General features: G+C 41.7%; 1 protein-coding gene across 6 annotated transcripts in view; it reads right to left on the minus strand.

Annotated features, from left to right (window-relative positions):
• Positions 1-25,082, minus strand: part of ZNF385C (zinc finger protein 385C) — a 199,248-nt gene extending 174,166 nt beyond the window's left edge. For 4 of the 6 annotated variants that reach the window (XM_061590907.1, XM_061590904.1, XM_061590905.1 and 1 more), the window contains exon 1: positions 24,841-25,082. In XM_061590907.1, coding sequence (XP_061446891.1) covers positions 24,841-25,075 — 235 coding nt within the window. In that variant the 5' untranslated portion in view covers positions 25,076-25,082. Of the gene's footprint in view, positions 1-21,410; positions 21,505-24,499; positions 24,591-24,840 lie in introns of those variants that run through there. The other 2 variants (XM_061590909.1, XM_061590911.1) reach the window with 2 other exon arrangements.
• Between the last annotated feature and the right edge of the window lie 1,373 nt (positions 25,083-26,455).

The raw sequence follows: 26,455 nt of genomic DNA on the forward strand, positions 1-26,455 counted from the left end.
CCTGAAGATCAGGAAAAAATTGACCAAGCTCTTGCAAGAGCAATATATTCTTCTGGAACCCCACTGTCAATAACTGAAAATGCATACTGGCAGAAAGCTTTTAAACTACTAAGACCATCATACCGTTTGCCTAGCAGACATTATTTGAGCAAGCCTCTTTTAGTGAGAAAAAGAATGGGTAATGGAAGCTGTGCAAGGAAAAGTCAACGAAGCACTGCTTCTTGCAGTACTTACAGATGGATGGACAAATATGAGCGGAGAAGGAATAATAAATTCTGTGATAACACCTGAACCAGTTTTTTTTACACAAGTATTGAAACAGGAGGGAACAGACATACTGCAGAGCATATCAGTTGTAGAATATGTAAAGTCATACAGAAGATTGAGAGGAGTAAAGTATTTGCTTTGCTGACTGACAGTGCAAGTAATATAAAAGCAGCATGGGAGATCATAATGGATAAATATCCACATATTACTGCAATAGGATGAGCATCTCATGGACTAAACTTGCTTCTTAATGACATCATGAAACTGGACACTCTCCAAAGCATCTATAGAAGAGCAAAACAAGTTATAAAACATGTAAAAGCTACTCATATTGTAGCTGCTGCCTTCGAGAAGTAGCAAGAAGACGATAACACAAAGAATAAAAAAGCAACACGGAAGCTCTGTAGTTTAGAGATTCCAAGGGCTAGAAAATGAGACAGAAGCTGGAAAAGTGCACTAAAGGAGAGGGGAAACCAGCACCTCTACAGGACCCCAGGGATTCCTGCCGCCTGGTGTCCAAAAAACTCACGTTGAAAGGCAGGAACGAGCCAGGCTGACTCATCATAGAAATAGTTTAGAAGGGTACCTGCACATTTTGCCTCATAACTTTCTTTCTAGGGGAGCAGAGACTAGAGGTATAAAATGGAAGCCATGGGAAAAAACATTTTTACCATTTGGGTGGGGACAGAAATTTTGGGAAGAATTGAAAACGGTGCTAGCACTCTTTACAAATTGAAAGTCAGACTGTTACTTTAGGAACATAAAATGTATTACGTATAACTTGGTTTGGAGTGGAGATTGACACTGGTGCATGTTGCCGGGAGGAAATAATTATCATTTATTTTATTTATTAGTCACTTTTTACAATAAAAAAATCTCAAAACTTGACAAAAATAAAATACCACACATACAAACTATTTAAAACCAAAGAAAAGTTTAAATCACTGATAATACTACATAAAATGCTCATCCAGCAATATTAGTAAGGACCAAGTACTACCCACTCCACTAAAAGATTATTACCATCACAGGAAGCAACTTTTCTTAACCGAAGGCCTGGGTAAACAGAAAGATATTAGCCTGGTGCCTAAAAACTGATAGTGATGGCACTAGCACATCTCCCTGAAAAGAGCATTCCACAATGGGGGGGGGGACAATTTTAAATCCTTTTCTCATATGGCCACCCTCCGCACCTCCTTTGGGCACACAGAAAAGGTCCTCTGATGAAGATCACAGGTTCATATGGGAGGACCTTGAGGTATTACAGTCCTGAGGCATATAGGGCTTTAAACATTCAAACCCATAATTAAGCCCAGAAACAAATCAGTAGCCAATGCAGTCAGGCCAGAATCAATGTGATATGTTCAGACGTTCTGGTCCCAGTCAATCTGGCTTCTGAATTCAGCACTAGCTGCATTTCCAAACTGCCTTTCATGGCAGCCCCATGTATATCACATTGCAGTAATCTAACCAAGAGGCTGCCAGAGCACAGCCAACTGAAGCTAGGTTATCCCTGTCCAAAAGTTCTCAAGGAAAGCACAAAAATACTCTTCTTCCATGATTCTGGAACCTGAGATATTAAGCCTTCTCCTAAAACCTTCAGATCAGACTCTGAAACTTAGCAATTCTATTTTATACTGATATCCTAAATGTAAATGTACTGCCTTCAAGTCGATTCCGGATTATGGCGACCCTATGAATAGGGTTTTCATGAGGCTGAGAAGCTTCATGGCTATGTGGGGATTCAAACCCTGAGTCCATCACCTTAACCCCTACACCACACTGTCTCTCACTGATATCCTACAGTTGTTTAAATTGTGATTCAATCAATTGTAATGTGCTTTGAAGGCCTATTGAGGACTAAATGTACCCTTGCACTGCTCTTGTTCATTAAGTGGGGGTCACAAAGTAATTGCCCTAGTGCATTATCCTCCATATGTCAGAGCCCATCCCTTCACCCTTAATGGTGGGGGCATTGCTAGGTACTTAAATGCCTTGGGACACAAATTTGCATGTCATTTGCATATGCTAATGTATAGGTGCCTCTCGGCAAATTAAAATGACAAGTGGCTGGGGTCTTCCTGCAGTTTATGGCTGACCTATAAGCAAGGTGTATGTGGGGTGGGGGAGAGGGATTAACTTTTTAAAAATGGAGGGAAAGGGGCAGATTATCTGGGACTTAGCAATACCCCTGTTTAAAGGTGCTCAAAGTTGACTGTTAAAGGTAAGGATCAAGAACCCAATGCCACAGAAATTATTAATGCAGAGCCTTAATAGGAAGGGTCACCCTTTTGAGGAAGTCCCAAAACACTATTTCCAGCAGGAAGGGTGCCCTCCAGATCAGTAGCTTTCCTTCTCCAACTGAAGCGAGCTGGAGCCTCATGCTTTCTGCCCCCAGTGATTGGTTTTTGCACAGGAATCAAGGCAGCTCTTGTAGACACGGCAAAGACCTTGAGTCCAGTGTACAAAACATTTCTCTCATCTTTCTCAGTAACCCCCCTGTGCACCCTCTGGAACACACCCTCTTTCCCTGCATACAAGCACTTTCCTGTACCTAGGTAAAGCTGGGCAGGGAGCGGGGGCTCCACAGCCAAGGCCTCACTGTTTACAGCTTGTCTGTTCTTTATCCAGCTTTCTTGGAAACTGATGCCCACAAACTCCCTCTTGACCTGTTTTTACAAAGAAGGCTATGAAAGAGAGATGGCCCAAGGGTCCCTCATAAAAGGTGACTGTTTACAAGGTTGACGAGTCTGGCATATTCTGAAGACATGAACATAACCGCCAATATTCTACAGATGAAATAGGGACATGATTGTTATACCTTTTTTCTCGTACCAAATATTCCCCCCACACAATATTACACATTGCTGAAGACTCTACTCCACCTACTGTACATAGCAAAAATTTACACTGTGATAGTTTGCCCTCCCCTGATTTAAAAACCAAACACAGAAAGGCATTTGTTGTTAAAATATACTAGAAAAACAGAAATTGGCCAACCATGTTGAAACAGTTCAAAATACAGACCTCAGCAGTTAACACTTTGTGAAATGGCAGGCTGTGCATGGTGCATTCACACATACTTTATATTATGCATGTAGACTTTATATGTAGGGACAAGTCACACCCTCCTCCACTTTCTAGAGAACCTGGAACAGGATTCGATTCCCAAAGAATGGCAACTGTGTCAACTTACATTAATATTTCAAAGGACCATTCCCCAAAAGCAGAAAACAGGGACAATAACATACAAGGAGAGAAGGGAGGGGAAGAGATTGACTGACAGTGAACTCATAAGGACACAATGATTTCAGCATCATCAGCCAACTTCTTACCTCCTCCCTTTCCTTCCTTTGTTTGCCATCTAGCCTGAGGAAGATTTTTTGAGAACTTGAAAAACTTGCATACTATTTTTGTGACATTTTGGATGCCCTTATAAATGTAAAAACATTGCCCTAACATAGATTTTTTAATTTTTTCTTATGGATCAACATGGCTACCTCTACTTTTTACAAGAGGCAGTTTAAGGACATACATACATTCTTTCCACCACGGGGAAAACACCACATGCCCATTTTCCTTCCTGTCTTGTTCCATAGTCCCAACATCAAAAGGCTTTTCTCAGGTGTATTTTTTTTTTAAGTGTAGGATAGCTAGAATCTCTTAAATGTATATCCACTCTATTAAATGTTTGGCTCATCCGCCTAGTTCCCACACCCTACTGAAACCTAGCCTTTAACTAAGTTGAAGCATGTGTTAACTAAAGCAATCACATATTCATTTCCTGCGTACCCTCTCCCTGTTGTTTCCCCTGTATCGAATTTTAGGTTATAAGATGCTTGGAGGAGGGACCTGTCCTCTCATATTCTTGCACACCAATTGTACTATAGTAACAATAAATATTCTCTATGGATGTGAAAGTTGGACAGTGAAAAAAGCTGATAGAAAAATCAACGCATTTGAAATGTGTTGGAGAAGAGCTTTGCAGATACCATGGACTGCAAAAAAGACAAATAATTGGGTGTTAGAACAAATTAAACCAGAACTATCACTAGAAGCTAAAATTATGAAACTGAGGTTATCATACTTTGGACACATAATGAGAAGACATGATTCATTAGAAAAGATAATAATGCTTGGAAAAACAGAAGGAAGTAGAAAAAGAGGAAGGCCAAACAAGAGATGGATTGATTCCATAAAGGAAGCCACAGACCTGAACTTACAAGACCTGAACAGGGTGGTTCATGACAGATGCTCTTGGCGGTCACTGATTCATAGGGTCGCCATAAGATGTAGTCGACTTGGAGGCACATAACAACAACAACAAACAATAAATATATAGCAATATGTGAGTGGGCTCTCTATCCTCATCCAGCCTCCCTTCCTTCTCTTTCGCCCTCCTGTTTCATATGCTGCAGTATTTGACAAAGGACACGACTGATGCTTCCTTTATGTAAAGGGCATTTGTACACAATATGCTAAAAGTACCTTACACATTTCTGTAATGTATAAACCTGCATTTGATCAAATGTGCAATTGACTTTTTAGAATGTCTCTTTTCACTTTCTGTCCCATATTAACAACATTCATATAACAGGAAATCTCAGGGTTCATTCACTCCTTATTCCTCATTCTCAAGTGTAATAAAGATTAAGTACACTGAATTGCATAAGCTCATTTTCATCTCTGTCAGAGCTGGCGTAACCAGAAAGGCACCACAACTCTTAAGGAAAATTATCTGAGGAAATGCACACACAACCTGGTCTGAGGGGAATTGTTTGCCTTGTTTTAACTGATTTGTAGCCTCTTTATCCCCACATTCCATTGCATCCTCAAGAAGCCATCCAGAAGGTTTTTTCCAAATATGTGAGGCTTGCTAAAACTTCTGTCCCAGCAAATAGTATGTTGGAACACTCAGATGCCCACCATGATAAAATCAGAGGGAAAATTACTCCGCTCAATAGCAATCTGAATGCCATTGCTGGGACAGATCGAGGTGAACAAAATTGAAAAGTGCAATCCTGTGCTTGCTTACTCTTAAGTGAGTCTCAGCATTCTGGGTGTCCCACTCCACAGTTGCAGAACTCCCTTCCTCTTAAGACAGTAGTGAGAAAACTGTGATCCTCCAGATGCTATTTGAATCCCATCAGCCCCAGCCTGCATGGCCAATAGTCAGGGATGATGGGAGTCAGAGTCCATCAACATCTGAAGAGCCACAGGTTCAAAGACTAAATCAAATTACCATTTCCAGGAGGCGTAGCAATGTTAACCTCTTGCAGCAAAAGTAAATTTTGTGGCACCTTAAATACTGAAAATGCTGTTAAGCTTTACGCACTTCCCCACAGTGAGAAGTTCCACAGGGCCTGCTTTCTTTGAGAAATGCCCTGCAAACTTACAGTTAGGGATGCAAGGCATAGTTTTCCATTTCGCGCTGTGTTCGTCACATGCAACACTGTCACATCATCACATCCTGCTGGGAGGAAGGGTGGGATATAAATCAAATAATAAATAAATTAAATAAATAAATGCATCACTGTTCCCATTCTGCTATTGTCCACCTTCAGCCAAAAATTCTGCTATTGTCCATCTTCAGCGATCCACTGTGGCGAAATGACATAACTTACATAATTTATATAATTACGTTAATTACATCATCACCCCATTCATATCAATGCAAAGGAAACACAATGGAAATGGGGGGATGCAATCAATTACAAACAGTTTGCAGACTGAAAGCAACAACAGCAAATACTGACTGCAGTTGCTGGATTGATTTCTGTTCTAGACATAGGATGAATAAATGAACATTGGCAATTTCCAATCTCATTTCCATTTTTGTCAGAATTCTCCAGCATCCCTATTTATGGTAACTTTGTAATATTTGTTTTATTTAGCAGATCAATGCTCCTAGAGCAGGCGACAGAACTGCTAACTCTACAGATTCCCAGAGAGTAACTTGTGCACCCTACCTCCTGCTACCCTCCCCCCTGGACTGCATCTTGGTTTAAGATAAACTCTAGCTAGAAACTCGCTCTATTCACCAATTCTATAGGAATTCAAAACCCAAATCTGGCTTCAAACTCTCTCCCTGACCACTCCAACTAGCTTCCCCAATTCTTATGGGTATTACATTGCAAAAACCAGAGAGGGATTTCCAGCTATCAGGAATACATTTCTTGTAATTAATTCCCATTGATGAAACAGCCAATCATGGAATTAGCAAGCAATCAGTCTACCAAAGGATGGTCTCCCAGCGTCTTTTGCAAATGCAGCAAGGTTTCTGTTTTTATTGTATTTTCCCCCTACACCAAGTGTGGGGAACCTTTGGTCTTTCACATGTTGCTGAACTACAACTCTCATCATCCCTGGATATTGGCCATGCTTGTTGGGGCTGATGGGATTTGTAGTTCAGAAACGTCTCCATACCTGCCCTATACTCCCCCTGAGCTTTGCAAAGTTGTGGAATAGAAATGTAATGCATGTGCAGAGGCAGTAAGAAAACAGGCAGTGTGTGTGTGTATATATTAAACAGGTTCACTAGTCTGGGAGTGAGGTAGCAGACAAGTCAAGCCCCACTGTAAAATTCCAGGATCTTGACAGTAACCCCCCCTTTCAGTCTAAACCAACATTTCCCTGTGGTCTCCAGACATCCCTGAATTGCAATCTTCTCTTTACTCTAGCGGACATTAATCCAATTGCCCTTTAATCTTCCCTTTAAAACTCTTTCATAATGATGATGAAAAATTAGGCCCCAGATGAGTCTGCTAATACCTCTTGAAAATTTGGAGCTGAGCCATTTATAATCTTGTGTGTGTGTTTTAAAAAAATGTGCACACTTGTGAGCTAAAATACAAGAGTTTCTACAGCTTCTATCACTGTAAGAATTCAACTTTTAAAGGTGGTTGTGGCCAACAACACACCTTGCATTACCCCCAAAACCATAAATCATATCACTGGAGAAATCATGAAGACAAGTAATTTTCTTTAGATCATTAAAAAAAAGAGGACTGGAAGGAACTAAAAGGCCATCAGTTCCAACCTGTACATTGGCAGACCTGTATAGATAAAAAAAAATGATGGCTAACCCACTGTAATAAAATGTATTTACTTTTACAGGGCCACCAATGTATATGGCACTTTATTTGATTAGCAAAAGAAACAGATCTCTGCTTCAAGGTGCATACAGTTTAATATTTGAAAATAGAGAGGAAAGAGACAGGCAAGGATAATAAATGTTGAATGTGAGAAAATGCATTTACACATTCACAGGCTTCATTTATTGGTGGTGCAAGCTGTGAGATAAGCAAGGCTTTCATTTTGAATGCCTCATAAAATAACCAAAAATATAGGCACTCTAGAGGAATAAGTGCATGTAATTTAAAATACCAGGGTGGAGGGTGTATGTGTAACTGCCCTTCTCAAATAACATATTCTCTCTCAGAGAGAAAAATCTAGATAGATGCAAGGTAAAAATAAGAAAGACCAGATAGGTTCAAGGCTACCAAACCTTGCCACAAGAAACTACTGCAAGTTTCCCAAATTGGGGCTGTGAGCATACTAGTTGCCTACAGCAAAGAGTTTCCATTAGCCACACCTGCAATGGGTTGATCTTCCAATCAGTTGCAAAATCTATTTGAAGTTGAATTAAAAATCGCACTCAAGCAGATCCGAGCAGTAGAAAGGGGCAGGGTTTGACTAGTGTTGTGTGCCCCCGTTTTCAGAAGAAAGAGGTGGAGATGCACTGGAAATGACAGAACAGTGAGTGTGCCACTACCCAGAGGCTCAAGTCTGTCCCCAGAGAATGCCAAGGTTTGACTTGCCTGTTTCCTGTGTTTTTTTTTTTAAAAAAAACCCTTTCCAAATGATGTAAAAAGCTGCCTCTAGACACAGTCAATCTTTTGTGTTGATTAAATACTTTCAACAGTTCAATTGAGTGTAAAATAACTGCTGTCTTGACCAAAAAAGCAAACAGTTTCTCTTACCCACCTCCCTTCTCTCTGAAAACTTTCTGTCTTCCAAGGAGTCCAGCAGAACTGTGTAAACTAACAGAAGTCAGCTATTAAGGGAGGGATGGGGGTAGCAGGGGCAGAGGTGGAGCATAAAGCACTACTTTAAACAGGGGAAAGAGCAAACTAAGCCATCATCAGTAGATTGTTGTAGCCAAAATGGTGCAACTGTTCCCTTAAACAATCTCTTTTTTTTTAAAGAAAAAAGAAAAAGTTTGACAACACTAGCAGATGTCCAGAATATAAATACCACAGTAGTTTGACAAACTGATGGTTTTTAGTACTGATGGGGTTGCAAGCAGATTCATCTCAGTTTCATTCATCTGATGAATTGGACTCTAGACCACAAAAGATGCCATAATAAATAAAGAAAATAAAAAAGAACACAAACTCTGGCAAAAGAAATGCAAGAAGACAATAAGGGATGCTAAAAAAGAATTTGAGGAGCACATTGCTAAGAACATAAAAACCAACAACAAAAAATTCTATAAATACATTCAAAGCAGGAGACCATCTAGGGAGACGATTGGACCCTTGGATGATAAGGGAGTCAAAGGTGTACTAAAGAACGATAAGGAGATTGCAGAGAAGCTAAATGAATTCTTTGCATCTGTCTTCACAGTGGAAGATATAGGGCAGATCCCTGAACCTGAACTAACATTTGCAGGAAGGGATTCTGAGGAACTGAGACAAATAGTGGTAACGAGAGAGGAAGTTCTAAGCTTAATGGACAATATAAAAACTGACAAATCACTGGGCCCGGATGGCATCCACCCGAGAGTTCTCAAAGAACTCAAAGGTGAAATTGCTGATCTGCTAACTAAAATATGTAACTTGTCCCTTGGGTCCTCCTCCGTGCCTGAGGACTGGAAAGTGGCAAATGTAACGCCAATCTTCAAAAAGGGATCCAGAGGGGATCCCGGAAATTACAGGCCAGTTAGCTTAACTTCTGTCCCTGGAAAACTGGTAGAAAGTATTATTAAAGCTAGATTAACTAAGCACATAGAAGAACAAGCCTTGCTGAAGCAGAGCCAGCATGGCTTCTGCAAGGGAAAGTCCTGTCTCAGTAACCTATTAGAATTCTTTGAGAGTGTCAACAAGCATATAGATAGAGGTGATCCAGTGGACATAGTGTACTTAGACTTTCAAAATGCGTTTGACAAGGTACCTCACCAAACGCTTCTGAGGAAGCTTAGCAGTCATGGAATAAGAGGAGAGGTCCTCTTGTGGATAAGGAATTGGTTAAGAAGCAGAAAGCAGAGAGTAGGAATAAATGGACAGTTCTCCCAATGGAGGGCTGTAGAAAGTGGAGTCCCTCAAGGATCGGTATTGGGACCTGTACTTTTCAACTTGTTCATTAATGACCTAGAATTAGGAGTGAGCAGTGAAGTGGCCAAGTTTGCTGACGTCACTAAATTGTTCAGGGTTGTTAAAACAAAAAGGGATTGCGAAGAGCTCCAAAAAGACCTCTCCAAACTGAGTGAATGGGCGGAAAAATGGCAAATGCAATTCAATATAAACAAGTGTAAAATTATGCATATTGGAGCAAAAAATCTGAATTTCACATATACGCTCATGGGGTCTGAACTGGCGGTGACCGACCAGGAGAGAGACCTCGGGGTTGTAGTGGACAGCACGATGAAAATGTCGACCCAGTGTGCGGCAGCTGTGAAAAAGGCAAATTCCATGCTAGCAATAATTAGGAAAGGTATTGAAAATAAAACAGCCGATATCATAATGCCGTTGTATAAATCTATGGTGCGGCCGCATTTGGAATACTGTGTACAGTTCTGGTCGCCTCATCTCAAAAAGGATATTATAGAGTTGGAAAAGGTTCAGAAGAGGGCAACCAGAATGATCAAGGGGATGGAGCGACTCCCTTACGAGGAAAGGTTGCAGCATTTGGGGCTTTTTAGTTTAGAGAAAAGGCGGGTCAGAGGAGACATGATAGAAGTGTATAAAATTATGCATGGCATTGAGAAAGTGGATAGAGAAAAGTTCTTCTCCCTCTCTCATAATACTAGAACTCGTGGACATTCAAAGAAGCTGAATGTTGGAAGATTCAGGACAGACAAAAGGAAGTACTTCTTTACTCAGCGCATAGTTAAACTATGGAATTTGCTCCCACAAGATGCAGTAATGGCCACCAGCTTGGATGGCTTTAAAAGAAGATTAGACAAATTCATGGAGGACAGGGCTATCAATGGCTACTAGCTGTGATGGCTGTGCTCTGCCACCCTAGTCAGAGGCAGCATGCTTCTGAAAACCAGTTGCCGGAAGCCTCAGGAGGGGAGAGTGTTCTTGCACTCGGGTCCTGCTTGCGGGCTTCCCCCAGGCACCTGGTTGGCCACTGTGAGAACAGGATGCTGGACTAGATGGGCCACTGGCCTGATCCAGCAGGCTCTTCTTATGTTCTTATGTTCTTATGTCCATCTTTAAGGCTACAACAGAACAGACTAACATGTCTACCTCCCTGGAAGCTGTATCTGAACCGTCTCTCTATGAAGAAGCACAAACCTGGAGAAGCAAACTGACTCATGTCCAAGTTAAATAACAGAACTAGCTAAAAGTCAAGGACCATCAGAAGGGATGGAGTCAGACTGCACAACAATGGCACCTCCTACCAGCTGGCCAAGCGGTGGAGGAAGACAAAATGTGATGGAACAATTTAGTCCTTGCAATATAATCTGCTCTGAACCAGCTGCTTAATTAATTGCAAAGGTTACTTTACTTCTCCCCACCCCGCCAAAATTGTTTGGAAAATTACTAAACCTGCTTCCAGATGGGAGCTTATTGTGAAATTGATGCCACTCAAGCTACACAAGTTTTTCGCAGCATTACACTCTGTTATCAAAATTCCAGCCTGGTACTTTTCTTTTTTAACATTTAATCCAGATTTCCCCTTAACACAGAAAATACGATAAGTGAAAATAATGTTATACTTCTATAATCACTGCTGGTGTGGAAGCTCATTAGCACTTTTTTTGGTAGGCAGCACACATGTGGTGACATGTCAGTGGGTGGACTCGATCACCATGACTCCTGTTGCTCCTTGCCTGAGCACAACCTAGCTGTTTTGTTTCTGATGGCCCAAATGATACAAGGATACCAATTTCTAACAACTGCTGCATGCTGAAGGCATGTCCGAAACTGTCTGCTTGTAGTATATGCAAGGGATTACCTCAAAGGCTGTAATCACAGTACACACCAGTCTTTTTAAAAACACACACACACACACACAGAGGTCTTGTGCAAGGCCTCTGTTACTCTTCATTCTTGCACAAGCCTTACACATGTTCGGTAAACATCATTCTTGCTCAGCACCTCAGCATTAAAAAATTAAATGAAAATTGACCTCCCCAGGCAAAAAAATAGGCACATTTTGCGATATAGTTAAGCTGGAAACATTTGTTCTTGCATGGTTGCTGAGATTTATATATACATATTCAAAAGTGTGTACATGTGCCCAGAACTAAAAAGGAAGTAGAAGGTGGGCAAAGAGCGAGTATGGGGAGGTGGGACAGAAAACACAGTCCAGATATGTTCTTCTCAAGCTCTGCCCACTGCTGTGGAATAGCAATGAATCTCCATGACTGAAACATTGGGAATACGTGGAAGCCAATGTGCCAAACATGTGCACAGGAAAAATGAGATCTTTAGGCACTATTTGTGATATAAGGCCTCTATCTGGAATCACCCTAAATTACTGGAAGTGCTTGAGAAGGCTCTGATTAGAAATACAGCAAATCTGCTTAAGAGATAGATAGGGTCCAAAGTGGCAGGGACAGTGAATTCAGCCTTCACCAACCTGGTGCCCTCAGATGTTTTGGACTACCATCAGCCCCAGCCAACATCACCAAGGGTCAGAGATGTGAGTTGTACAGTAGGACCCCGCTTACCGGTGCTTCGCTTACCGGCGTTCTGCTAATGCAGCGGCTTTCATTTTCTATTTTAAAGCCGCTTTTTGCTCTTTTGCGACGTTTTGCGTCATTTTCGCGCGACGGCCCCATTATAGTCTATGGGTTCTGCTTTATGGCGATTTCCGCTTTACGGCGGGGGCCTGGTCCCTAACCCGCCGTATAAGTGGAGCCCTACTGTAGTCCAAAACATTCCCTCCTGCACCTGTTTAATCTTTAAAACTGTTACAGCGGTAGGTACCGTTTTCCTGATTTAAGTTATCCCTCTCTCTCAACCTCCTGTTTACTAGGTGGGGTTAAAAAACTTCAGGTATCTGTATTCAGATGAAATTCAACACACACACCAAACAGGAGCAAATTATTTAAAATAAAAACAAAATGTCAGAAGATCTAACCACAGATCTCTCACTTAATGTGTTTCAGACTGAACGTTCTTCCCAGCCAGTGACAGGTTTACTTTGGTATTAAAGATATGAGAAATACAAAAGCCCATCTGAGCAACACTTGTGAAAACAACTCTAACCTTGCCTCCATATAATTTAAAACCCATTATTCCCTGCATTTTCCTCAGTGAATAGGTTGAATCATTATTCCCCCTCTTTGTCCAATATCTTTTAAGGTGCTTGAAGAAACTAAGAATATCCCATCCCCCATCATTCATTTTACTTTTCTCTAAGCTAAACATACTGAGCTCTCTCAATCATGCACTCCTCCTCACAAGATTTGTCTTCTAGGACGGTGTACATCTTTGCATCTCTCTTCCAAATGCTTTCCAGATTATCAACGTTCTCCTGGAAATCTGGTGCCCAGGTCTGAAAACCAAATGGAGGTCTTTATTTCCTAAAACCTGCAACTGCCTAATGAAGCTGTCACCTCAGAGGGGAATTAAAACTTCAAAAACACAGGCCCTTTCCAGTCTGGGCCTCAACCAAAAGGGTGTTTTATTTTCGTCTCCCCTAACTTCCTCTTCCACCAAACCAGCTCCTTTCCATTATATGCCAATAAACATTTTTAAAAGAAAACAAGTCTCCATTTCACACCATGAATTCAGTAGTCCCATAAAATGCACTAATAAGACAAATACCAATTCAAAAAGATTACTTAGAATTCCCCTAGGAACGAACAGCTGATATAATGGGCCTGACAATGTTAACATTTTCCTCTCTCATTTGCACGAACGGAATATACATACATATATGCACAAAGCACCGTAAACTACAAGTTCACAGCCTCCCATCCCAGGAATATCTTTTAACAAAACCCGTGTCACTGCTAACCCAACCAATTACTTATTTTGTTCTTAACCTCATTTCTGTGGGCATGTCCACACTACAAATGGGGTTTAACTGTCATAGTGCCCTGTCCAGGATTGCCAGTTCCATAAGAAAAAAAACCCTGAAAAAAGAATCTATTAAAAACCAGAGACAACATGGCAATACAAGATTCTCTAGAAACATAATCTGCCACGGTCATGTCTGGGAGAAAGATGGGGATGCATTTGGGGGTACCAAAATGCCACATGACAAACTCTCAAATATACCTTTCTCCTGGCTTTTCATGAATGTTTGTAACAACATTGTTCCTCTGCTGCTCCACTAGTGCAATTTTTCCTTCTCCCTAGCTGACAGTTGCTGCGTAATACTAGCAAATCAGGGATCATGTAGCAAGCCATGTCACACTGCTAATGTAACCAATCAAATTTGGCTATGCAGCATCCTCACTATTAAGAAACAAAGCCTCATTACCGTCATTGGAATGTGTGTGTTTTATTACAGAGATTTCATTGCCCATCCTCATAATGCAGGGCCAGGTAAGGGAACGTCACCCAGGTGCCTAGATAACACAAAGTTGTGGTCTCTTCCCCCCACCATTTCATCTGAGACCCAACCACCATTCTTGAAGCACTGCTGAAATGGGGCTTGCATTTTACAGCCCATAAAGCAGAGCTCCACCTCAGCCCTAATTAACAGCAAAAAAGAGAGTCCAATAAACTCTTATTTATACTCAATGCATACTCAGAATATATTACCATTGGTCTGCTCCAAACCTTTCAGGACCCATTTAATCAAGTGTCCTGGCTATAGCTCCCTCATTGTCAGTAAAATTCAGAAATGTTCATTGTGTATATACTCATGTACCTTCTAACTCCATTTTCACACATGACACTGTAAACCATGTTTAATTAGGGATGTAGGAGAATTCCAACAGAAATGGGAATGAAAACTGCCAGTTCCCTTATTTGTCCCATATCTGGAAGAGAAGTCAATCCAGCAAATACAAATGGTATTTGCCATTTTTGTTTTCCATTTGCAAACAATATGTAATTGATTGGTTTTTTTACTCCATTTGCATTGCATTTCCTTTGCACTGAAATGAATGGCATGGAACAAATTGATTGATTACATAAAATTTCGCTACAGTGGACAGTGAGACAAATAGCATGGTTTTTGTGGCCATGCTGGCTGGGGCTGATGGGAGTTGTAGTTTAAAAAAGTAACTTTTCCAAGCTCTGAGCAAGATCCAGTTGCTTAGCTACATTCCCCTGCTTTAGAGAACCTTGGCTGGAGCAGCTGCTTGGGGCTGACACAAAGGAAAAACCAGGGACCAAGAGCGAGAAATGCTGTATGAATAATCCTGACTTCATACGGACAGCATTTTATTTTTGATCCTGTACCAGGCCTGGGGTGTGATTTTATTTTGTTAATTCTTTTGTAATCCTTTTTGAAAGCCTCACGTGGCTACAAAGTGGGATATAAGCATTGTACTAAATAAAAAGTGTCAGGAGTGTGAAGCTTACAAACCCAGCTTACTGAGCTCCTGAGGACTATGTATACTCAGGCCTTAAAACCCTTTTGTATCACAGAACGGAAGAGGACTGTACATCAGGCCACTGACCTGGCAGGCTGAATGAGGTCTCCGCATTGGCCAAGGCTAACAACAACCCCAAAGCTGGCCTTCTACCCTTGCCTGGTCGACAGAACACTACCATCTGCATGTAGCATTTCAGTCTCAAAATACCATCCTAACTTGACCCTACACAACTCTAGAAGCAGTAGCAGAAACCCTGACTTGGAAATTCCCCATCCCATGTCTGGATTCAGGTACTACTGGCCATATATCCAGCCTGGCCCAGCCTATATATAGATTGTACATTCCTATTCATGCAGGTTTTATAACTGCACTGTGGACTTTTTAAAGCAAAAAAACTTTTAGCCCGTCTTCATGTCCATTTGTTTAGTTCTAGGTCCATCCCAATCACGCATAAAGAGGGTTAGTACTAGGCCTTACTTTTAGAGCAACAGGGGCATATGGTGGGGAGGAGAGTACTAAACCTTTTTCATAGCTTACCAAATTCTTCCAAGCTACACAGGAAGTGGATTGGACTGTGAAAGACCAACCCAAATTCTGTTTGCATTTTGACAAATTTGTAGGGCAGTACAGTATCTCAGAGAGGAGGTGAGGTCTCCTGCTCCCCTGGTGCATTCATGATAGCTGCCCAGTTTCCCTGCTTTTTAAAGTTTGGTAGAAATATCTATGGGCTATAGGTACATTCTTAAACGGCAAAGTTTTTTGCCTATTAGTGAATTTATCTGCTTTTTAATCCAGCAGGTAAGAAATGGGATGTTGTGCTAGTTTGCTGAAAATGGATTGATCATTCGCATGCTTATTGAGTTCAATGGGATTTACTCCCCTGCAATCATGCTTGGAATAGGTGAAACTGACCACAGGGGATGGGGAGGGGGGGAGGGGAGGAAGGGCAGAGGGGAGGAGGGGGAGGGGAGCAGGCAGGAGGGGGAGGGGAGGAGGACATGTCTGATCATTTGCATGTTTATTGAGTTCAGTGGGATCATGCTTAGGATAAAACTGACGGGGGGAGGGAGGGCTGGAGTGGGCAGGGGAGGAGGAAGAAGGACGAGGGGAGGGGAGGGAGAGGGGAAGGAGGGGAAAGGCAGGTCTGATCATTTTCATGATTATTGAGTTAATGGGATTTACTCCTATGCAATCATGGTTAGGATGGGTAAAACTGACCATGGGGAGGAGGAAGGGGAAGGAGTGGATTGGAGGGAGCAAAGGAAGGGGGAGCAGGTTTGCCTGCTTATAGAGTTCAATGGTATTGACTCCTGTGCAATCATGCTTAAGATAGGTAAAACTGACCATGGGGAAGAGGAAGGGGAAGGAGGCGATTGGAAGAGGATGGGGATGGTAGAGAGGGGCAAATGAAGGGGAAGGAAAGGGGCAAGAGGGAGGGGCTAGGAGGGAGGAGAAGGGAGGATGGGTTTGATCAGTTGCTTACTTTTTTAGTTCAATTGGATTTATTTCTGTGCAATCATATTTGAAAATGGAAATGGACTGCCTTCAAGTCGATCCCAACTTATGGCAACCCTATGAATAAGGTTTTCATGTTAAACAGTATTCAGAGGTGGTTTTACCATTGCCTTCCTCTGAGGCTGAGAGGCAGTGACTGGCCCAAGGTCACCCAGTGAGCTTCATGGCTGTGTGGAGATTCGCACTCTGGTCTCCCAGGTTGTACTCCAACAATGACCCGGGGGAGGGGCAGGGAGGGGAGGAGGAGGGAAGGAGATTGGGTGGGTGGGCACTGGGCAGAGGGGAAGCCCCTTACCTTTCCAAAAGGAAAATATTGTGAACAGTAGCATTGCTTTTCAGCATTTCTCCCACCTTTTTATTCTACAGCAGGCACATGTAGCCTCCCACCCAAATTTAAACCAAAGCTGTCCCTGGCCACATCCACTCCAGGCCTTTATTTCACCTTGGAGAGTCATGGCTTCTCTCAAAGAATCCTGAGAAGTGTAGTTAGGGAAGGGTGCTGAGAGTTGCTAGGAGACGCCCTGTTCCCCTCACAGGCCTTCAATCAGAGTGGCTGACTGTTAAACCACTCTGGCCACTGAAACTCTGTCAGTGGAATAGGAATTCCTCTTAGCACCCTTCATAAACTACACTTCCCAGGATTCTTTGAGGGAAGCCATGACTGTCTCAAGTGAAATCAAAGTCTGGTGTGGGTGTGGCCCCCTGATTAGCCAAGCCAAGCAGCTGTGAGTCTGGCTTTTAGAACACTGACAGTTGGTTCTTACTGAGCATACCAACACTATCATTGGGTTCAAGCCAAAATTTCTTAAATTAATTAAAAATCAGCCAGGCATTTTTTTAACTTTTAAACTGCAGAAGATGAAGGTCAGAGTATGGGGCAAGGTCAGTAATAGGATTACAGGTACTCTGTGAACATGGCTGATTTTTAATGAATTTCAACAGAGTATGAGAACTCTGACAGAAAAAAGTCCAAAAGGACTCTGGTTTTTTTTCTCTTTTTAGACTTTGAACTCTCTATTCTCTCTGACTGTTTTGTGTATTGCCATGAAAATTTAGAGGGTTGTTAAGCAAGCGTTTCTGAGTTCAGGACTATAAGTTTTGTTTGTTCTGAAATGAGCTTATGGGAAGCATCAGAATGGCATGGGGGTTATTTTCAATTTAACATTGCGGAATGTGAAAAATCCACGCTGGCTACAGTATACAGCCACTCTTATGGCTGTATAATATTGAAACCTGTTGCAATCCTCTCCTACATTAAAGGTAAAAACACACTCCCATAATAACAGTGAAGATTCAGGGAACAATTTTAGATTCATTTATTTACTGTGTTTGTGTGTGGATGTTTAACTTTAGCAGGTATTCCAATTGCTGAAAGTGGCATAAAGAAGAATGAAGAGAACCGTTTATGAACCCAATGAATGTGTACATGGATTGAAATGATGGCTTTTATTGTTGTTGCTTTTAAGCCTAAAAGCTCAGTTGAAAAAGGGGAAGGGAAGTAAACGTGACAGATAAAACATACCTCTCTGTGGTGGTCAGCATTCCAAAAGGCAAAAAGCCCAGCCAAGTCATAAATTAGAAATGGTGGTGTTAGGGAGTTTCCCTTCATGGGCTGTTACCAGCTTTGGATTGGGAAAGCAGGCTTGTCTGTGCCAGTGGTTCAAAAAACAAGGCAAGCAACACCTTAAGAGATGGGTATGTGTCTTCCTCTTTATGCTCAATTATTCTTCCATTTGGGAGAGGGTAGATTTGCTATCAGAAACATGTCTGAAAATGAGGCTGTATGTACTTTTAAACACAATTTGCATTCAGCAAATACTGATACATGACTGGTTACCATTGGATCCCTGTCACTCACAATGCAAGAACTGTCAAAGCATATGAAGGTGCATTTTCTACATTCTTTCATGAACACCCACACTGGAAATCCCCCACATCCCCCTGTTCAAGTGAAGCATTCTGTTGTTTATGTCAGTTGGCTTACAATCTGGGGACTAAAATTACTATCAGGAGATGGATTTCATGTGCAGAGTTTGCATACAACTATCTCCACAAGGACAGCCTTGCTGTTCCCGCAACTGCCATAGGCTAATATCCTTCTGATAAAAGGCCTACAGATGTGGAGGAAATTGGTTGTTTCTTTGAGGGCATGCAGACTGAGCAGCACTTCGAGCCTGTTTCCTTCTTTGATTCCTTGATAAACAGTTTGAGGGCATATTACCAGTTCTTGCTAATTAAGCCTCCAGGCATACTTCCAAGAAACTTTTCAAACATACAGGAGTTCTTTATGACCCATTTGTGGGACATGTAAAGAAGCTCTTGTTGGTCCTCACCAGTGCAAGCTGACATTTCTTAAGGCTATAAGCACACTAGTCTCCTACAGCAAGTGTTTCCATTGGCCACACCTGGAGGAGGAGCTGGTTGATCTGCCAATCATTGAGAATCTCTTTGAAGCAAATTTTAAAAAATGCAATCAAGATGATCCCACCAGGTTTCACAGTAAAAATGAACAGGGTTTAACTAGTGTAATGTGCCCCGTTTTCAGAAAAGAGAGGTGGAGATGCACCAGAGCCAGCAGAATAGTAAATATGTCTCTACCCTGAGATTATGGACATAATTCTTGAGAGCTGATGAAGAAACTGCAATTGCTACTTGAGAAGATTCAACTGAAGAAGAGCATCAGGACAAGAAACAGCCTTTGTATGTCTCAATCAGTCCTAAATTAACAGACAGGACTTGGCAGGCTTCACTGCGCTATCCCAGAGTTGTACATTTTGACTGTTTGTTTTGTATGATTAAAGCCTTCTTTCTAGGTTCCAAGCAAAGAAATAAGATGTTTCCAACGAAGGAGTGGGGTGGGGAGGGGAGGAACGCTACAAGCTACTTCACTCGTATAAAATCACAGCTTGCGGGAAAGAGGTAGGCAAACTTTCAAAAAGGTACTCAAATGCAAGAGGCATCTTAAAAGGCATGCCCTGTCCAAGATCTCAATGCCTGGATTGTGTATTGCAAAAAGCTGAGAGTGGGGAATGGCTTGTTTTGAGTATAAAATGGGTAGCAAACTGAAAAGTTTACGAAGGGTGGGGACAAATTCCAGGAAAGATTTTGCTGACATAAGAGCTGAAAGATACTTTTTTTTAACAAAATGCAGACTTTGCTGACAGCCTAGCAACACTAACTAATGGGTCTGTTTATGGAAGTGTGCAAACTTTGTAATAATCCTATTTTTCAGTAATAACACCCAACATAACTGCCTTGAGCAAACAGCATGAGCCAGCATCAGCTTCCAAAACGACAACTGTTCAGCTCTTTAAAAAAACAAAAATTTTGGAATGCACACCTGCAGATACTTATTCTAATAAATATATAAATTTGCCTCTCTCAATGGTCATCAAAGTAGCTTCATTTGCTAGTAGGAAAAATAAGCTGGGACCCTTGATTGCTTGTTTCAGCTGATTTCTGTCACAGGAGGTATTGTGAGATCAGAAAACTCTTGTTTACCACAATCACTTAGAGAAATAACACCGCTGAATTCAACTGCAGTTATTTTCAACCCTTGTCAAATGGTCTCATCCCTTATGGTAACTTGTAATTGGCTTGAGCCACTCTCTACAGACCTTTCCTGTACTCCTTGATCTGCCCATAGCTTCCCCACAATCACAGCATTGTCTGTTTTCCTCCACCAAATATGTCATGTCCTGTATCTCCCATGTGATTAGTAAGTGCTGTCAATTTCTCTCTCCCTCACTCGCACACTTCTATGCTAAGTGCCATGAACAGGTATCCTTAAACTAGAGATGAGAAAAATGCCCCTGAGGAATTTCACTAGTGTTATCAAAACTCTTATAGCGTCCCTTGAGATTCACTGCTGTTCTGGCTGCCAACAGTTTATTCCATGTGGGTGGGTGGGAAATACACTGCCTTAATTTTCAAGCACAGTTGGAAAAAATGTAAGCTGGAATCTTGAAATTCTATGCTGCATACTTTTTTTTAACCTGCATATTTCAGTCCAGACCCACGGGTAAGGTTTCTACCACACACGCATGCAGCATACTATTCTTCAATAATCCATTCCATGCCATTTTAAAGGGAATTTAAAACCACCACAAGCACTAACCTACATTACATAAGTAGCCAAATTAATTGAATAATGTATCTGGAGACACGATAGGATGGCTGATCTTTTCTGTTTGCAGATTATTTCTCTTGGTTTGCCACTTCCGATCACTGGACTTAATTTGCCAAAGACATAATTACTTCATGGGTACAAAGCTATAAATGTTATAAATCAACTGCCAAGGTTCTCAAATCTCACTCCCTCATGAGATTCTAACAGGAAGCCCAGCTTGAAGGATCTCTTCCACTGTGCTACCATCAATGGTGCACTCAATCCAGGATTATGGGGCATAAATCCAGGGCCACACTCAGCAGAATGAGGAACAACCCCCCCCAAAAAATGAAGCAGGGCTCGCTTTTAACATTTACCCATTTTGAAGCAATCAATCCATATTTCTACCTAAGGAACCACTCTCTACAGACCTTTACTGCACTCCTTGTTCTGCCCATAGCAGTCTAAAATTACCTATGTGGCTGAGGGGATGCACTGGAATCTCAAGTTAGAGCTACAAGAGACCCTTGTTTGAAACCCTGGAGAGCCACTGCGAATCAGCACAGACAATTCACTGTGTGACTCATAACACGGCAGTTTCCTAGGTTCTCAAGTGCCATGGGTCCAAATGCAAACAGGTTTACATGGGCAAACGCAGGCTGATAGAGCAGCAATATCCTCCCTTATTATGTCTTACTATTCAGTTCCCCCATACAGCTGAAAACCTCCCACATGGACCCAGTGATGTAGGAACTGCCCAAAACACAACAAAATCATAACACTTACTAGCAACAGAATTTTGGTTGCTTTTTATAATGAAGTTTGGTTTTCTGTTAAGGAACTGGAGGGCTGCAACTGGTCTGCATTTTTAAAAACTGCCCCAACTGTGTTTTATGTAGTCACTTTGAAAAAGTTACTGGCGTTGGTCAAATTCTCTCTTTTTAAAAGCTTTCTGTACGAGACATAAAAGAAAAAAACAACAGATTGATGTCAAATAAATGGATTCAAAGGACAAGAAGAAAGCTATCTGATGGAAGAAATTCATATTCAGATCATTTTTTATTCCCACCATCACAACCACATAACAAATGATTTATGCTGTTTTAGGGAAAGAGAAATTAAAGACATCAGAATCTGGATCTGGCATACTCATACAAATACTTGCTTAATGTTAATCAACAAAAATTAAGAAGGTAGGGAGGTTTTTTTAAAAAAAATTCAATGCTGAATTTCAGAAGTAAAATCTGAAATTGCATTCCAAAATGCTGCCCCCCCCCAAACTGAATTTGTATGAAAGCTTCTTCAGGTTCTAGCACAGATCCAGTTTCCCTCAATAACCTTGACTGCAGAGCTCAGTACTGAGATTTGCAAGGGGGACAGCTTGAGTAACACTGTCCCCAACTATGACACCTACAGCTGTAGCTACACTTCTCAGGTATATGGGAGAATAATATGCATTAACAAAAATGTATTTTCTATCCCTTCATTTTTCATAACTGATTTGTTGCAACGAAGAGGCCCTTAGAAGATGATCCTGGGTCAGCAACTTGGGCGGGTAAGCACTGTCCCTGATGTAGCTTGCATCTCTAGACCACCCGAAAATCTTTGCCATGGAACAGCTGGGTTGGGATTTTTTGGTCCTTCACTGTCCAGTAAAGTGACAAGTTTGCAACAATTTGTGATTACAAGGCACTCATGAAGCAAATGGGAATACAGTTCCTTCATACAGGCAGCCTACAATTCCCAATCAAGGACAAGCTCTTTCAGAAGATTAATAGATGTGTCAAATCTCTGTTGTGTGGCAAATCTCTGCACCAGAATAGTTATACTATTACCAGTTCGCCCTACTGGTGCCCTTGAGAAAGGGAGGTAGTGTCCCATGTTATTTTATAGTGGTTGTAGAACTATGGGTGCTGAAGACTTTTCAAATTTAGGATGTAATCCAAACACAGAGAACATCAAGAATGGAAGTAAAGTTTTCATTAACCTGATGAATTTGTACATACAAAAGACAATTATTTGCCACAGTTATTAGCAAACTATGGTTGATGGAAAATGGTTGGTGCTGTGTTAGCTCCAGAGCTCGTGATACAGTATAGGTCAGCTGATAATTTAAATTAGATTAGCTTTTGTTGAGGTGTGGGGATAAGTTCATCCAACACAGGACTCTTTATCAGGCTTATGGGTTGAGTTCTGCATAACTGTTGCCTAAAGAAGCTGTCTGATGAAAAGTTATGTCTAACTTAAAGTTTATATGATGTTCTCCAGAAACAACATTTGTCATCCAATTTCACCGCACTAAAGTCTGGAAAAGGCTCCAGTGGCACAGAATTCTTCATCAACCTAATGAAGAATTCTGCTCAGTACCTAATGAATTCCAAAGTATACATATTTCAAAGCTAACACAAGCAGATTGTGTAAAAGATACTATTATGCTGGGTTTCCCCATTCAAAAGCTCTGTAATGAAACCTCTTCATCCATTGTAACAATTTGCAGTCTTTTTCAGTTAAATATATCTGTTCCCAAGGTAGTCTACTTGGCCAGAACAGGTAAGGAAATATATATTATTGATCCAACTTCTGCCAACACAGAACCATGCGACGTTTTTAGTTACACAAAAATGTTCCTTAAGACCAATAAATAGTTCTGCATAGCAGCTGAGACTTGAGTAGTTCAAAAAGCTTGTATTGCATGTATCTACAGCAAAAGAAGTTAGGGCAACTCGGTTATCTTACCCATTCTAGCTCATTAGTGAAGTGCTTGTGTAACTCAAAAGACTGCATATCATACTGAAATTTGTGTACTATGAGATATGTGCTTTTTCAATTACCCAACTGAGAGCTCTGTGAAGTCAAACCTTGCATACTCTTACACTAAGCATCTATTAGAGGCAGATGTATTTGGGGTTGTATTCCATTAAGTTTACTCACAGTTTGTCCACTGAAATTAATCGACCAAAATTAGTCATGTCCATTAGTTTCAATGGGTCTACTCTCAGGAATAATGTTGGATACAAGCCTTTGTTTGCAAAAGTATTCAAGTTTCAAGCTAACATAGCACATGTTGTCAAGCTGGGGGGGGGGCTCTAAAGTAGTGATGTGGTCTTTATATCCTACCTGGCCACTAGCTAGGTCTCCAGTATTCAGAAACTTACAATTAAGAACGAGAAACCAAGTTTCAGACGCTTAAAATTCACCAAAATAGTCTTGTAAGGAGCAATACTCCAACAAATAGGGATTAATTATTGCCTATCTTTCTGGCCGTATCTCTCCATTTGACGCATGTCATGTGTTATTCAATTCAACAACTTGCCCCAGGTTCCATGGTTCAGATCTGAAATTACTTGCAACCATAGTCAAGCCTTTTTTAAAAGAAGTGTCCCACTACAGCATTCCCCTATAAAATGACCATTCTGGCTTCACTAACGCACAAGCAAACATTCCCAGTACATACTTATTCCCACCCTTTTGGGCTCTCCATAACGCACTTTCCATCTGAAACATGGCTTTAATTGACCGCTGATCAGCAGCATACTAATATCTTGCTCATAAAAAATAAAACTAAATACAGGAAAATCAAAACTAGAGAGGGCAACTCCATCCCGTTCTGGGGAACATATAAGGTTTATTCAAAAGTTCCCTTTGCTCTGGTCTTACAGAAACTGGGACATTCAGAGGGTAAAAACTAGATGAGAAAGAAAGAGGGACAGTTGGAAGAGAGACAGGCAAGAAAGAAAAATGCAAAAGAAATAAAAACAGGGAGGGAGAAAAATAGAGGCAGAAAACATGAAAAAAATAAGAGGAGAAAATAGACGGTAGGTTGATAGAGAAAGGTAAAGAGCAAATGAATGGAGGAGAGTGAGATGTACGAGTACCGATTGACAGAGGCACAAGGATTCCACAGAGAATACATAGATAGGTAGGTGGGTGGGTAGACGAGCCAATCCTCCTTCCCTCTTTCGAAAATGTTCCCCTCCTGCGTAGGGCAGATAGAAGTCTTATGCGTGCTCCAAAAGCCCACTTTTCCACGCACACCTGCTTATGAGTTAATGGAGTAGCAAAGACAGGTCCCGCCTCCCTTGTCTTGCACAGCTATACTAGATTCTTCAAAGAGGGAGAAGCATGCAAACACCCAGATCCACAAAAAGCTTCATTAGCGATTGATACCTCTGTGCTGTTGTACTATACCCTCTCTCTCTATCTCTTTCCCCTTTACCTGGCCAGCTGCTGCTCAGCTGGGCATCGCTTGTAACATCTTCTCCTCCCGTGCAGATTAGCCGCCCAGCTCGCTCTAAGGCAGAGCTCGCATGCAAACGCTGCGCGCCAGCCTCCACAAACCCTTGGGGACGCGCACGCGCGCTATCCTGGCTTGTGGGGGTGTAGCTGATACCCCGCCTAGCGCTACCGTTGGAAAGCTGACCCGGGCAGCGGGCGAAGCGCGACAGCTGCATCAATTAGCACGGGGTGTGTGTGCGTGTTTGCAGCATGCAAAATAAGGTTTCTTGCATTCAACAAGCCAGCAGCGGAGAGCGTTTGTGTGTTTAGCCTAATAACTAAAGGGGGCGCCGAGGAGGACAACCAAAATAGGGATGGTGGGGCCCCTTCCGTACAAGGATGGCTGAAAAGGTTGCTAAAGGTGGGGGACAGGGCCGACTGAAGATGAGCAGCAAATTGTCGCCCACGCCCCCCTCAAGGTGCATAACTATTCAAGGCCTGCTAAGTTATTTTGGTAGCTGAAGCAGAGGATCGCACAAACATGTCTTCTCTCTACCTGGCATTAAAAATGCAGTAGTAACAAGTAACATTGTACTACCGTTCCAAAGCCATCTGCCTGAGGTAGTCACCTCAACTCCAGTTAACGACAGGACCCTCCCTTATAGAGGAACTGAGACTGTAAAGGCTTACAAACTTATGAAGAGATGAAGAAAGTGGACAGGATTCCACCACCACCCCATTGTCAGCAGATGCCATGGTGCCCGCAAAGGCCTCCTAAGGGTCATCCAGAATCTGAGCTCCCCCCCCAAAAAAAGTCTCTAGCCCCCTAGGAAAAAAGTTATGAAGCAAAGCATGCAGGTATTCTTCTATATGATGTCTGTGAAATGAGCCAGCTTGGCTGGTCCCACCTGTCAGTGTTTTTGGCCAGTGAGTGAAGTCAAAGTGGTGATAGATGAGTGAATTGTTTGGACAACAGGCAATAGGAATTCCTGGGGTCCTAAAGAGCTGCTGTTTTGCCCTCCCTTTAGTGCACTTTTCCTACTTCTTTTTTCCTAGTCCTTGGAATCTCCATAGTTTGTCCTTTCCCCTGTCAGTCAGGATGTATCTTTCCTGCGCGCTGGGGCTGTGAACACACAAGCAGCATTTCCATTAGCCACACCTGGAGGGGAAACATTTGATCTACCAATCAGTTATGAGATCTCTTCAAAGCTGATTTTTTTTTCAAACAAAATGCACTCATGCTGATTCTGCCAGGTTTTATAGTAGGGGTGGGGTTTGACTGGCATTATATGACCCCATTTTCAAAAGAGAGAAGTGGAGATGCACTGGAACCAGCAGAACAGTGAGTATGTTTTTACCACAAGTAAGGTTCAGCTGACATTAGGTAGTGTCTAGAAATTATTTTCTGTAAATACTACTGTACAATAAGTGTGGGTGAATGTTAAATAATCCCCTTCCCCCAAAAGGCAAATGTGAAAACTTTGCAAAGGCTTAGGAATGTCTTCGCAGGAGCTAAAGACCAGGGACTCATTAATTCACTGTATAGTTAATTTACAGTACAATGGTATACATGTCTACTCAGAAGTAAGTATTTGTGTTTAATGGGACTTCCATGT

This window comes from Rhineura floridana, chromosome 11 (genome assembly GCF_030035675.1).
Source record: "Rhineura floridana isolate rRhiFlo1 chromosome 11, rRhiFlo1.hap2, whole genome shotgun sequence".
Classification (NCBI taxonomy): Eukaryota; Metazoa; Chordata; class Lepidosauria; order Squamata; family Rhineuridae; genus Rhineura; species Rhineura floridana.